The sequence below is a fragment of the Arachis stenosperma genome, chromosome 2 (assembly GCF_014773155.1).
Source record: "Arachis stenosperma cultivar V10309 chromosome 2, arast.V10309.gnm1.PFL2, whole genome shotgun sequence".
Lineage (NCBI taxonomy): Eukaryota > Viridiplantae > Streptophyta > Magnoliopsida > Fabales > Fabaceae > Arachis > Arachis stenosperma.
The window spans coordinates 94,360,448-94,375,551 of record NC_080378.1 but is presented as its reverse complement, the minus strand read 5'-3'; the positions used below and the strand labels follow the sequence as shown (position 1 = coordinate 94,375,551).

General features: G+C 33.3%; 2 protein-coding genes across 2 annotated transcripts; one reads left to right on the top strand and one right to left on the bottom strand.

The window, feature by feature from the left end:
• Positions 1-6,258: 6,258 nt before the first annotated feature.
• Positions 6,259-7,253, top strand: LOC130961544 (uncharacterized). The gene has a single exon (XM_057887483.1). The coding sequence runs from the start codon at positions 6,568-6,570 to the stop codon at positions 6,859-6,861; it is 294 nt and encodes a 97-aa protein (XP_057743466.1). The 5' UTR covers positions 6,259-6,567; the 3' UTR covers positions 6,862-7,253.
• Positions 7,254-8,634: 1,381 nt separating this feature from the next.
• On the bottom strand, positions 8,635-13,284 carry LOC130960445 (CASP-like protein 5B2). Its single transcript, XM_057885839.1, has 3 exons — positions 12,776-13,284; positions 10,635-10,767; positions 8,635-9,121 (listed from the first exon to the last, which is right to left on the bottom strand). Exons 1-3 carry the CDS (start codon positions 12,907-12,909, stop codon positions 8,921-8,923), a joined length of 468 nt encoding a protein of 155 aa, XP_057741822.1. The 5' UTR covers positions 12,910-13,284; the 3' UTR covers positions 8,635-8,920.
• Between the last annotated feature and the right edge of the window lie 1,820 nt (positions 13,285-15,104).

The window sequence follows — 15,104 nt, the reverse complement described above, 5'->3', positions numbered from 1 at the left end:
TTTATGGCAAGATCTCAAGCGCCGGTATTGTCAGGGAGATATTTTCAAGATTGCTAAGATTGATGATGAACTTTCATCAATCAAGCAAGGAGACCTCACAATAACTGCATACTTCACAAAATTAAAGGTGATTTTGGAGGAGCTTGAAAACCTAAGGCCAATTCCTTAATGCGTAGCCTGTGACTCAAACAATTGCTTATGTGGACTGATAAGGTTAGAAAATATCAAGATGATGCATATGTAGTAAGGTTCTTGAAGGGATTGAGTGATGCATACTCAAACGTGCGATCACAAGTCATGATGATGGAGCTAGTTCCGAAGATTGATCAAGTCCACTCAATAATACTCCAACAAGAAAGACAACTGCATACACTTGAATCAATAATTGATTGCAAAGCACTGATCAGTGCCTCAAACAATTTCAGCTACCCAAATAGAGGAAGGGGAAGAGGTAGAGCACCAGGAAGAAGCCATGGAAGGGGCAGAGGAGCTACAAAACAGTGTTCATTTTGTGGCAAACTAGGTCATTTAGTGGATGTGTGTTACAAAAAGCATGGGATGCCTCCTCATCTCAAGCAAGGCAGCCAGAGCCTGATCAACAACATGATTGCTGAAGAGAATGATGAAACATTCAGCAACACCCAAGGAGAGGCTAGTAAGGGTGAGTTAGAATTCACTATAGAGCAAAAACGCGCATTTATATCATTACTGCAGCAGCCAGATATGCAGCAGAATCAAACAAACCAAATAGTTGCACTTCCATCTAATCAAGGTATAGCTTATGTGATGTCTCTAAATATTTTCAAATCTAACTCCTGGGTCATTGATTCAGGAGCAACAGATCATGTTTCTTTTTCTCTAGAGTCATATCAATCATATCATCAAATCAAACCTATAATTGTAAAATTTTCTGATGGTACTCACACTTCTACCTCCATTGCAGGGACTGTAGTTTTCTCAAAACAATTTATTCTCTTTGATGTCTTGTTCATACCACAATTTAAATTCAATTTAATATCTGTTTCAAAGCTAACCAAATCTCTTCACTGTAAATTGGTATTTGATGATATGACTTGCAAGATTCTGGATTGCCTTTCTCAGAAGATAATTGGTCAAGCTGAGCAAAGAAAGGGGCTTTATGCATTTGAGGATTTAAACCCAGTTGGCACATCGAGTATAGCACCAGCAAAGGTTTTATGCATGCACAGCACAAATTCACACAACATACATGAATTAGGCACATTATGGCACAATAGGCTAGGACATCTACCTAAGAGTAGAATTGATGTAATAAAGAAATCATACTCATTTATAGATAACTCTGTTTGTAATCATCCATGTGACTCATGTCATTTTTCAAAACAAAAAAGATTAGCATTTGGTTACAGTTTGTCAAAGGCAAATGATATATTCGATCTAATTCATTTAGACATATGAATACCAATCAACCATGTATCAACTGTTGGACACAAGTACTTTCTCATAATTGTTGATGACAAGAGTAGATACACATGGCTGTTTTTTATGAAAGCAAAATCTAAAGTGGAAGAATTGATCAAGAATTTTGTAAAATTAGTTCAAACACAATTTCATAAAACTGTAAAAAAAAAAATTAGATCTGATAATGGACTAGAATTCAAAATGCCACAATTTATGCAGCTATTGGTATCATACATCAAACAAGTTGTGTTGTTTCCCCTCAACAAAATAGTATTGAGCGAAAGCACCAACACATCCTTGGTGTCACTAGAGCACTTATGTTCCAAGCAAATGTACCTCAGTGCTATTGGAATTATGCTGCTGCACATTCCATTCACATCATAAATAGGATTCAAGCCCAATTTTGAAAGAAAAATCCCCATATCAAATCTTATTTGACAAATTGCCCTGTATTGACTACTTTAGAGTGTTCGGATGTCTTGCCTATGCTGCTACACTTTCTGCAAATAGAAAGAAGTTAGATCATAGAGCAAGAAAATGTGTTTTCTTGGGTCACAAGGATGGAGTGAAGGGTTACATCATGTACGATATCAATACTAGAGAATTTTTCATCTCTAGAGATGTACACTTCTATGAATCAGTTTTTTCTTTCAAAATATAAAATAACAATCAACATACTCATCATACATCTGATATTCAACACTCACAGCATACCAATCATGCACCAGTTTTTGAAAACTCGCAGCACGCATTTTTAGATCCCTTTAAAAATGAGCAGACTGCACAACAATCATCACTCATATGCATTCTTGCTCCTCACACACAAGACACTGAAACTGACATTACAACACAGCATGCATCACAAACACAAACTAGACACAATGCTGATGCTCCTACTAGAAGGTCAACTCGAGAGAGGAGACCTCCCTCTTATCTTAAGGATTTTCACTGCTCACTGATGAATAAGACCTCAACTCCCCAATTTTCTTCAAATCTTGAAATTTATTGTAAGTATCCATTGTCCAATGTCATTAGCTATAATTCTCTGTCATGTCCTCAAGGAAACCTGTCACTAGCCTTGTCATCCATAGTTAAACCAAATACATATGAAGAGGCTATTGCATATCCCTGCTGGCAGCAAGCTATCAATGTAGAATTAGAGGCTCTAAAGCAGAACAACACTTGGTTTCTTACTACTCTACCAAAGGGCAAGAAAGCTATAGGGTGTAAATGGGTATTCAAAACAAAATTAAAGGCTGATGGCATGATAGAAAGGTATAAGGCGAGATTGGTTGTTAAGGGCTTTACACAAGTACTCGGCCAAGATTACTTTGACACATTCAGTCCTGTGGTCAAAATGAACACCTTGAAAATTCTCTTGGCAATTGCTGCTGCAAAATGCTGGATTGTACACCAGCTTGATGTAAATACGGTGTTTCTCCATGGCGACCTCCCTGAAGATGTATACATGCGCGTTTCACCTAGCCTTCATGTCTCGGATCCTTCCTTAGTTTGCAAACTTATGCGCTCTCTTTACGGTCTCAAGCAAGTCATTCGCCAATGGCACACAAAATTGGCATCTACTCTCACAGCCTATGGATACTCATAGTCTAGATATGATGATTGTCTTTTCACTAAAGGTACAACTGATTCATTCACTGCCATATTAGTTTACGTCGACGATCTTGTGCTAGCTGGAAATAACATGAATGAGATAAAGTCTGTAAAGAAGCATCTTCATCAACTATTTCAAATTAAAGACATTGGTGAATTAAAATATTTTCTTGGCATTGAATTTGCAAGAAGCAGGGAGGGAATTACCATGTATCAACGAAAGTATTGTTTGAAACTTTTAGAGGACTATGGAATGCTAGCAGCAAAGGGGGCCACAACACCCATGGATTACTTAACACAACTCTCTAAATCAACGGGAACACCACTTGCCAATAACACTGGGTATAGAAGGCTGATAGGGAGACTACTCTACTTAGCAAATACAAGACCAGAAATAAGCTATGCAGTAGGAAAGCTAAGCCAATTCCTCGAATGCCCTACAGACAAGCATTTTGATGCATGATTAAGAGTGCTGCGTTACCTGAAGTCTGCACCAGCTCAAGGACTATTTTTCTCTACAAAGTCAAACCTTGAAGTGACAGGATACTCAGATAGTGATTGGGCATCATGTCCAAATTCTCGAAGATCAGTATCTGGATATTGTTTCTTTTTAGGAACAAGCTTGATCACATGGAAAAGCAAGAAACAAAACGTGGTAGCATGCTCTTCAGCAGAAGCAGAGTATAGAGCCCTGGCAGCAGCTACTTGTGAAGCTCAGTGGATAACCTTCATGACAAAGGAACTGAAACTAAACTTGGCAAAACCAATAGCCATATACTGTGATAGCCAAGCAGCCCTGCATATCGCAGCCAACTCTGTCTTCCACGAAAGAACGAAGCACATAGAGGCAGATTGCCACATTGTGCGCGACAAATCAAAGGAGAATGTAACAAAATTGATGCCCATCAGAACTACAGAGCAAACAGCGGATATTCTTACAAAAGCTTTGAGTCCAAAGCTATTCTCGGCATGTCATAGCAACCTTCGGCTCTTGGACATTCACACGCCTAGCTTGAGGGAGGGTGTGACTTAACCCATATAATCAAAGCTTAATTAGCTAGCTAACTGTTTCCTTTTTTTCTCTCTTCTGGTATGACTTGTAACTAACCCAACATGTGAGAACTGATTGCTGATTTTCCTAACTGAATTAGTTTAGACTATAACCTAACCCTCTAAGTGGTAGCTCTATCTAATGTATATATACCTGCAGTGTAAGATCAAAATGATGATTGATCAACCAATTTCATTTTGCTCTGTGTCTTCTCTGCCAAAGCAAGAAAAGACTGCAGAAAATTCCTCTCTTTCAATGTTCACTCTTGAGTCACTCCCTTGTTTTACAACCAGCTCGACCACCTTTCACATATATAGAGTAAATATAAAATTGAAGTATAACCAATTTCTAATTGTTGTATTTAAATAATTTTAAAATACATTTTATTTAATTATATGTAATTTCCCCTTCAAAAAATTACACAATAAATTGACAATGCAATTATTGTTAAAAATAAAAACCACTGATGCAAGTTTTGATTGTCTGCGAAGAAATTAAGTGAATAAAAAACATTAATTCGTTGCAATTGGGGAAATTGATTGAAATGTAATATTAATGTAGCAATTTAGCGTTGATGTAGACAAAAGATAAACTATAATATTTGTATGTGCCAAAAAATGGTTGATGTTGCTTTTATTTTATTTTATTTTAAATTTTAAATATTTTCCATTTGATTTTTTTAAACGGTTGAGATTTCCTAAGAGATATAACTCTCTCAAAACGCTAGTTTTTTTTTTTTTAATATATCTTATGTTCAAATTCAAAACTACTAATTAAGGAGGAGGGGAAAAAATAGTTATATCACTCCAATGAACCATTTATATTTTGATGTTACTTTTACTTAATTGCACATTGTTTTGTTGTTTTGCAAGCCAAGTTCAAAAGGGAAATTCACACAACCTTAGACTTTGACACCACAAATCCTCCAATTCATTCATATCCTACCTAACCTAAGTCACCCCAAAAATTAAAGCTCAGAAGAAGCAACAGTATTTTGTAATTATGGCTTTTTAATTTTATTGTTATTGCTTAGGGACATGCAAGGAATAATAATCACTAATCAATTACTTGTTTGAAAGCTAACAAAAATATATTGGGATAAGAAAATGACATTGTGTTAATATTTGATAGAAGAAGATAGTGACCAAAATGTACACAATATAAAGATTAGGGATTTTAATAGAGTTTAAAAATTAAAATGAGATATTAGAGGCAAAGGAGGCGTTATGCGCCTTATTGTCTACTAAAAGGAATTAAGACATAAATATTAAACTTGATAAGATGCACAATAAGATAATAACAAATTAACAATTGATCAATTTCTTTCTCTCTATTATTTTTTTCCATCCACAATATTTAAACTCGAAACGTGTTAATCCCTAAGGTTTATGTGTTTTTCTTTTCAATATAATATATATGTGATGTATGTCCACTGTTCATATTTATATAACATTTTGTTAATAATAATTTTGTTGTGTTCTTATCACAAGTATGCCTGATGTACTTACTCTACTATAACTAATAAAACTGAAGAAAATCCAAGTAGATGATGACACATGTCAAAGAAAAAATAATGAGGAAGATACACTGAGATTTTGTTGGATTCAATCAAAGTATTTGAACCCTTTAGATTTAAAGCGTTAGTTGAAGTAGAAACATCTCAGATCCAGGTGCATTACGCTATTATTTTGGCATCTATAATATTCAAAACATTATTCATAAACCCTATTGAGTTTAATTTCGTATGCACGTTGTAAGGAAAAATTATATGTGACTATTAAGATAATAATAAATAATTAAGTCTAAGACTTTTAATATTATAACAAAACATAACTAAATAGTTATGTAATTTTTTTAAAAAAATGGCTAGTGCGTCATATTAATTGTAAATCTTAGAAGTGGCCGGCCACAAATGAAAATAATATTAAAAAAAAAAACTAGTTTATGAAGAACCATACTTCAAAAAACATTCAAACAATAGAGTTCAAGACAACGTTAAAAATAAAACAAGAAACCAAGGCTGAAGAAACCAGTGGCTACTGGCCAAGTCACTAGCTTCATATTGAAATAGACAAATAGAAAGCAAAAGTTAAAAAAAAAAATTCACATCAAACCTACCAATCTTACTCTAAAAGCTCAAACCCATCAAAACAATAATGGTGCACTAGAAGCGGAATGAACAAATGATGATCCCAAAGTAAATATTTTTATTTTATGCAATGAATGTGGTTTGCACATAGCTTTCATGGTTTTTGCGTTGAAATCTTCCATGGCTTAGCGTGAAGAGCTGGACTCCAATATATTCCATTACTCCACGTCATGATAACCCTTCCCCAACAACACCTTTAAACCCCAAGAAGCCTTCAATCTTATTCACAAAACCAAAAGAACTTTCACTTTCTCTGTTTTTGCTCTGTTTTCCTCTGTTTCTATCTTCATTCTCATACATCAAAACAATCTAAATGGAGGGTCTTATTCCATTTGTGTACAAGGCTATTATGCAATACAAGAATGGGAAAGAAGGCCCTATTGGTTCATGGCTTTGCGACTCGCCTTCCTACTCATATGTCAAGCTTCCTGGCGACTCGGGCCGGTTTCAAACCTCTGCCCTTTCTCTGTTTTCCCCTGATCACAGGTTCTCGCCGGCAGCTTCACCGTCTTCCAAGCATGCTTCTTCTTCTTCAAGCCAAATGGTAGGTTCATCCGGTGCCCAATCTCCACGCCAGCGCTCAAATTCCAGTGGAGGTTCAACTTGAACATGCATTTATTGGAAACCAATGTGTTCTAAGTGGTAAATGAATGTGAAAGCTTCATATGATGCTAAGTGGTGTTGTGCAAGTTTGGGGTTTTAGTTTGAATTTGAAGTGCAACTTGCAAGCGTGTGGAGAAGATTCCCATGCTTGGAGTTACTAGTATTGTTCAACTGTAAATATTTGTTATGGTGCTTTAAGAAAATGTATTGACTTTCGATGGCCAAAGGGCTATGTAAACTATGTACTGTTACAAGAAATGTTTGGGTTTCTTGGCCTAAGGGGCCATTGGAACCGTAAGTTGTGGAATAAATAGATTGCAATTGTTTGTCTTAGTAGATATTGTCGCTGGTTTCTGTTATAAGAAAACATGCTATTCTATTAGCCTGTGTTTGGTTTGTTGCTAGCCTCTCTCAATGTATTTTTAAGTTGCTTTGAATGAATACAATTGTATTTGAATAATATTTAGTTAACTTAATATGGATTAAATTTTGCTCCAAATGTACTTTTGGTAAAAACAACCATTTCTTACTTTGTCATCCTTAAAAATTACGTTCAAATAGTAATAAGATATTAATTACCTATTTTGACATTTATATTGAGGAGTGATATTATTAGTCTTCGGCTTTCACTTTCTTTTTACTTTTTTAGTCATCCAAATAATATTCATTCTTTCAGAATTACATTTGACAAAAAAAAATTTCAAATCCAAACCATATTAACATTTATCCAATTTTAATCAAAATTAATTTTGCAAAAACATATTCATATAATATATCAACATTCACTCATCTGTTGATAATGTCGTAATTGTCTAAATCAAATAACCAATTTTAATCCTTTAAAACTATAAATCCTAAATTCTAAATCCTAATTCCTATCATCTAAATCTTATTAATAAAAAGAAATCTTATTAATAAAAAGAAACATATTTCCGCCTAAACTATCCGAAAGCATGAAAAGCAAACGGAGTGGGGGTGGGGGGAAAAATAATAAGAAAGAAGATAGGGTTGATGAGGTTCTACTCAGTTGTGCTGATCTTTCTCTAAGAGGTATTGTTAAACAATAACATGCAGTAAATATACTATTTTTTTAGTAAATAAATTTGGAAAAACCACAAAAATATATCCAAATTATTTTGGCGCCAATAAAAATATTTTTAAATTTTGTTAGCAACAAAATTATCCTCAAATAATTTTAAAACGTGCTAAATTTGCTCAATTGTGATAATAAACCTGCTCTGTTAATGAAAAAACGTGATGTAGTTCACTTGTCAATGTCAAAATCTTATTTGCCACATCATTCTTTTCTGTTAACATAGACGTCTCAATTTACAGATATAAATTTTTTTCTAGTTTTCTAAATAGTTTGAAGACAATTTTGTCAATAACAAAATTTACGGGCATTTTTGCAGGGGATGCAGGAGAGAGAGAGAGGGGGGGGGGGGGGGGGGAATCTCTCTTTATCTTAAAAATGAACTCCAACGCCCAAAATGAGCTTTGACCCGGTTAGAAAAAGAAAAATAAATATTACACACAATATTCTCAATATCTTTGTCCCCTAACTTACCAAATAAGCATTTGAGTTTGAACAAAAAATAATCTTAACTATAAGTTCAGTTGCCTTAAGTTGCCATTAGCACGTCTCAATGGATTGGTTCACGCGAGGATCATCAAATGGCAACGAGCATCATCGTCCACATTTCATATGGATTTTTAGTTATAGCAGACGAGATGGCACTGCACTTGCTTTCTAACTGTTACATACAGACTACTCAACTGATTGAATATGATCATATATAATATGGAATGCATGCAGCTCAAGCATGACATGTTCGTGACAATACAAGATAACAAATTCATACCTGAAGCTTAGTAAACCAGCATCTACATCTAAACCGAGAGTCGTGGCCGGTCAGATTAAAACAAAAAGAAGCAAAATCAATAAGGAAAATTTTTTGCCCCAAATGTCATCATAAGGTCTGATACATGGATTTACAAGATCTTTCAAAGACACTGGGATGTGTATGGTCTTCATCTCTGTCTAGCATGCGAAACGGGTCGATCTAGACTGATGCTAAGATCCAAAACATCACATGTGATGACATTGCTGTAAAAAACCACGTGATAAATGCCATGGCTACAGAAACCTGGTACCTATGGCATGGAATACTCTTGTGCTTCTTGCAGAAATCCAGGTCTTTTGCGTATAAAACTATGATTCCTGCAGATGAGCAAGCAGCTGCTAGCGACAAAGTAGCTGTTACCTGCTTTCATAATTCACAATTAGTTCAACCAATCCAACATCAATCTTTATCAGATTATAAACAATATAGTGTAATATGAGAAATGGAAAAAGACACGTTTGATCCAATCCTATAATTATAAATAGAATGTAGCAGTTGAAGCAGAGACTTATCAACACTGCTCAAGTCTTAAGCTTCACCAAGCATGGATAACTAATTCACTAGATAACCAAATAAAGTAGTACTGAATTACTTGCAAGACACAATTGTGATGCTATTGAGGTTCCCGTTGAACCATTAAGATATACTGATGACATACATTAATGTTATGTTTAATTTTAAATTTATTCTTGGACTCATACACAAACAAGGCCACTTGTTTGAAAATAATAATACGAACTTTTTAGTTGTTGTGCATTGTGTTTCTCATATTATTAATGGTTTAAATGCAAACATAATTAACAGAAGATTTTGGTGTCATTTGATCTATAAAGCTAAACCAACCTACTGGGACTGTCATTTGATCTATAAAGCTAACCCAACTTACTGGGAAAAGTCTTACATCAGTTACTTCTTGTAACTTGAACCTTAAATTTATATATAACTTCTTTGCTTGCTAGGCCTATCTTCCTTCCTAGACCCCAGTGAAAACCTCACGCACTAGGCCACTTTCTTAGGAAACTTATAGATATTACAATAAATTTACGTAAATTAAGATTAAAAATGTTATTTTTATCAATCATGCTGTAGTATATACAAAAAATCGGTTATCAATCAAACCATCCATATAGAATACATGTTGAAATACGAAATACACACTGAAAATGAGTTAAATAACATATTTATTTATACACAAATACATAGTGGCTGCTTTTTTATATGCATATAGCATTTTTGTATTTTTATACACAGTTATGGCACCTAAAAGAAGGTACCTTAAAAAGTAAGGTATACATAACATGAAAGAGAAGAATAAAAGAGCAAGGATAAGAGGGCGTAAGGGCTATTGATTGTAACAGCTAGTGTTAATTGGTTATGCCATGGAGGTTTCCATTTTATTTGTCTTTAATGCTTTGTCATTATGAAGTTTGGACACTAAACCCCCTAATTACCATTGCATAATAGATGATAACATTTTAAGAAGATGAAATCTGGATACTATACTCCTTAATTCCCATTGTAATGCATATATGACATGTCCATGTTTCACAATTTCTAAAACTTGGCAGGTCTGTGTTCATGCCAGTGTCCTTATCTACGCAACATCAGCAGCTGTAATAAACTTAAAACGTTTAAGTTTAACAAGAAATTTTGTGACTATTTCAAGTTATTAGCAACAAGTTTGTGACTGTAAGTATTAGTGCCATTTGAGTTCATGTTCAATTAAACAATAAATATGATTTTATTTATGCATATTTTCTCCTTTCACTTTCTTTCAATAAACTTGAATTTACTTTTCCTGATAAAAAACAGGGAAATTAAAATGAAAGTATCCATTATTTTCTTAGAGGAAAGAGGGTGGCCTGATTATTACCCAATCACCAACAACAAACAGGCTGACAAGAATTGGATTTTGTAGGTCTCTTTTTCTCCTCAAGGCATAGATATCAAGACATGCAAGTCCAAAGCTCCAGAGAACTTGAAGTCCCATTGATGCAATTAAATAGCTGAAAGTTTAGAAAAGTACCAGAGTTATGTTCACAAAAAATACATAACAATCTACCTTGAGTCAGTTTTAACAAATGTAAACATAAGTGAATGTTTTAACTATCGAACAAAGCTATCATAGAATCTCACACCTTGAACAAATGAGTACATCACAGACAAGGAAAGAGGGCAATGGTAGAAAATGACAACAAATGTTAAATTCACACAAACATGCAAAGAGGAAGAGGCAACAAATCTTATGCACTCAAACTATCATCTTTCCATTAAACCATTAAAGAAGGACAAAAAGTTCATATTAATAACAAATTTTGAGATGCAGATATCACTGATTAAAACAATAATAAAGCCTTTCGTATTCAGCGACATGGACCAAACAATGTTATTGTGTTCTGTTAGGCTGTGTTTGTTTACAGGTACGGGACACTGAGACAGAAACACAGAGATACAAAATCATGTTTGACAGATAAGACATGTCCAATAACACTGAATTAGTGCATTTTGTTTCCTTCCTGATAGGAAGAACACAGAGACACTAAGAAGAGACACAACTTATTTTTTATTTTTTCTTTCATTATTTATATCGAATTTTCATAATTATATTTTTTATCATCATATTTTTCTTCCTAAACTTTTTGTATGGAAAAAAAAAAAAAGAGTAAATTAGACTTTCATAATTTGTTCTAGTTTAACACCAAACAAAATACAAGAACATTAATTTGTGTCTCTGTCTTTAGTGTCTTGTTCTCAGTGTTCTGTCTTGTCCTGTTCTCATAACCAAATGCAATCTTATATACTAGGTCCCTAGGAAACAAACACATTTCAATCCAAATGTTGGTGGTGATTACACATTGTTACAACTAATCACTAAAAATGATTCTAAGAATGCATCTCCTTTATGCATTCTAGAAGAAGCTCAATTAGTTGTATGGGCAGCAGTGTAATTATTTTCTCCCTTTAATACACACAAACATATTGTTTTAAAAAGAACCACCCAATCGTCATGTCACAATATACAACAAAATTCATGCGAAATTTTCGCCATCATAACCACATGGAAAGATTCTCAATCAAAATAGGGTAGACATCAAAATATGCATGCATTAAATTTCACATTTGACCAAAGGAGCATGTTCATGTCAATTAGCTATTAGTTACGCTTCAGTAGTTCCCAAACTTAGACACTAAAAACAAGATCATGGCATTGACAACATCTAAGAAGCATATCCCAATTCCCCATGCCAATTCTATCCTATAACTCCAGTAAAACACCCAAAAAGACTGCATGGCTAACCAAGTGAGAAGCAGAAAAATCACTTTCCTTAATCAGCCCAATGGAAAAATATATATAAATAACAAATGTAACTCATTTTCTTTAACTACTCTTAAATGCACACATCGGCTGTTATGCAGTCTTTTACATACAGATCATTCTTGAATTTTCTTTTCACAGTTAAAATCCTTTCCTATTAAACACTAAAGCAACCCTTTAGTTGAAAATCATCCTCAGACTTCAACCATTCTGGTATGCCACCCACCACTACCATGGGCACCATTCTTAGGGTGTGATTTCATACTATGGGCATGTTTGGATGGAGGAGTATGGACAGTAAAAACGTGGTGGAAATATTAACAATTTAACATACCATTCATTTCAGGTACCTTTTCAGTAAATAAAAATAAATAGATTATAACTTCACCAAGTTAACCTCCTAATTATCCCATGCTCATTTTCATAAACATGTCATACCCTCTAAATTTAGAAATGATAATTCACCCATCCATTCCCAAAATAGAAAGGGAAAAAAATCATGTTCATCCAAAACATAACCTAAATCCTAATCAAACACATGCAAACAAACATAAATCTGCATACAAAGCCTCGCAAAAAGTAACTAAAGCTAAACACTTTCAGCAACACCAATTAATTAGAACCTTAACAGAAAACATTAATTGCATCAAAATTCCTTACTTAACAATCTAAAAAAAGAACGAGCCAGAGAGTCATACCAGAAAGCAGTGAAGTTAGAAAATTCAGCTGCTGTGACCATTAGGCCAATTGAAGCACAACCAAACGCACATTGCCCTAATCTCAAGAAGAACCCACTCCTCGTACCTGGCCCACCCACCATCCGCTTCATCATCCCCCTTCTTTTTTTCTATTTCAGGAGAAGAACAACATAAAGAGAAAAGGGGAAAATGAAAACCCTAGTTTTCAGAATGGTTTAATTGAAGGGGAATCTCTGTTCCTTTTTGTTCTATTTTCTATACATTGGAAAGGGTTTGATTGAAGGATGGGTATTGTGAAAGTGATAATATGTGTGTGAGAGAGAGGAAGCGAAGGAAAGAAAAGTGTGAGTGAGTGAGTGTAAGTGGAAGATGGGAGCTGAGAGAGGAAGTGAGTATGTGAGTGAGTGAATGGTGGAATGGTGAGTGGTTTGTTGCTCACAAAAAGTGCTTCTCCTCTCTTGCAACTAGGGAGGAGCAGGTTCCATCATCTCGCTTAATCGCTTTTCTTTAACAATTTAAAACAAAGGGTAAACAACAAAAAAAATGCATTCCAATTATTCGGTACCTAACAAAAAGAAATGTCATTCAATTTTCTTATTGATAAAAATATTTTTAAATTATTTAAAAATAGGAGAAAAATATACATTGGTAAATTAAAATATTCTACGATAACGTTAAAGAATGATGTAACAAAGTTAGTTTTTCTGTATAAAAAGTGAGACTTTAAAATTGACAAATAAATTATATTATGTTTTTTCATGCAGATCATAATTGATATTTTTTATATATTTTTAAATTATTTAAAAATATTTTTATCCATAATAAAATTTAAGAATAATTTTATCAACACTAAAATAATTCGAATATATTTTTTATGATTTGTCCTAAAACAAATTGATACATTCATCGATACGCCTCGTTAAACAAATTATTGATATTAAAAGAAGAGTTTAATTTTAATAAATTATTAGTGATCCAAGTCAATGATAACATAAGATCTTCTTTCAAGTGGTTCTTTTTTAAAAGTTTTTTTTAAAAAAAAAATAATTTTATATTTAAATATTTTATATAAAAATATTTTTTTATTCTTAGATATAATAATATAAAAATATTTATATATTTATTTATTATATTAAAAATATTTTTAAGTAAAAAAAATTTTAAAAATTATTTTTTTAATATTTTTATTTATTATTAAAATTTTATTAAACACATTATAAAATAAAAAATATTATTATTAAAAAAATTCGTCAACTTAATAATAACTAAACAAATACGGTATGAAAGTTAACATATTTTAAGATCTTTATTACTTTTAGATTTACTCTATAATATTTTATGGACTAAAATTATCAGTTGTTATTTTTAAAATAAATTTTAAAATAATCTTTTTTTCATATATAAAATTATATAATTTGTTAAAAATTTGTTTTTTACCTTATTTTAAATTTTTATTTTAATAATCTTTATATCAAAAAAATTAATTTGTTGCTATTGTCATAGGAAATAAAAAATTTTAAATTTTTTTTTACAAAGTGTATATTAATTATAAGATTCTATGCTTTTATTACTTTGATTCTTCTATCACCTATATATACCCCTATGTATTGTACCTTTCAACTCACTCAATAATACACTCTTCAGATTATTTATTTCTAACATGCTATCAAAAACATATGTTTTTTTTTTCCATGAAAATTCATTCATAGCCCTTTATTTTTTTCTTTTGGCAATGCATTTTACCTTCAATTTTTTATTCTTTTCCGACGTTTTGGATCGTCACAGTCGTTACCATCGTGTTCATCTCTTCGTCAAGATTCCAACGTTGCCAGACTCGCCGCCGGACGCTCCCTCATGCGTCGCCAGAAGACCGGTAATCACTTCAAGTTTTTTCTCCACAGATGCCATCCAGAATCGTTGGATCCACGCCTAGGATCAACGGCACCAAACAGTGCCACATGTCGAAACCAGCACCCACGCAGATCCACTCCAGCCCCCGTCCAACCCGACCCACGCCCGCGCTCTCCTACCCGCTTGCCAGCTCCCTGTCTGCGTCAGCGCTGACGTGTCTCCTTTCTCCAACTTAGAGAATCATTTGTTCATAATTCTTTTGTTGCTTGGGAACAAGCAAATTCTTAAGTTTGGTATTGTGATACATTAGTATCTTTAGCTATTTTCTTTAACATTTTTCTTAATAAACTTAGTAATTTTCTTACTATAATTTAGATTCTTGTGACTTCATTAATTTTATGTGGAGTTGTTTCGAGTTATGAGGTGTTCAAGAGATTCTTAAAGATTTTAGGCAAGAGCACAGAGAACCAAAAGAGCA

Bases quoted from the DNA above. Each gene is read 5' to 3' on its own strand.
- LOC130961544 (XM_057887483.1), top strand. From the start codon at position 6,568: ATGGAGGGTCTTATTCCATTTGTGTACAAGGCTATTATGCAATACAAG.
- LOC130960445 (XM_057885839.1), bottom strand. From the start codon at position 12,909: ATGATGAAGCGGATGGTGGGTGGGCCAGGTACGAGGAGTGGGTTCTTC. The intron at 10,768-12,775 runs GTATGACTCTCT...CTAAACTTTCAG, and splicing joins TCTAACTTCACTGCTTTCTG to CTATTTAATTGCATCAATGG. The intron at 9,122-10,634 runs GTAATAATCAGG...TTATGAAAGCAG, and splicing joins TGTTTGTTGTTGGTGATTGG to GTAACAGCTACTTTGTCGCT.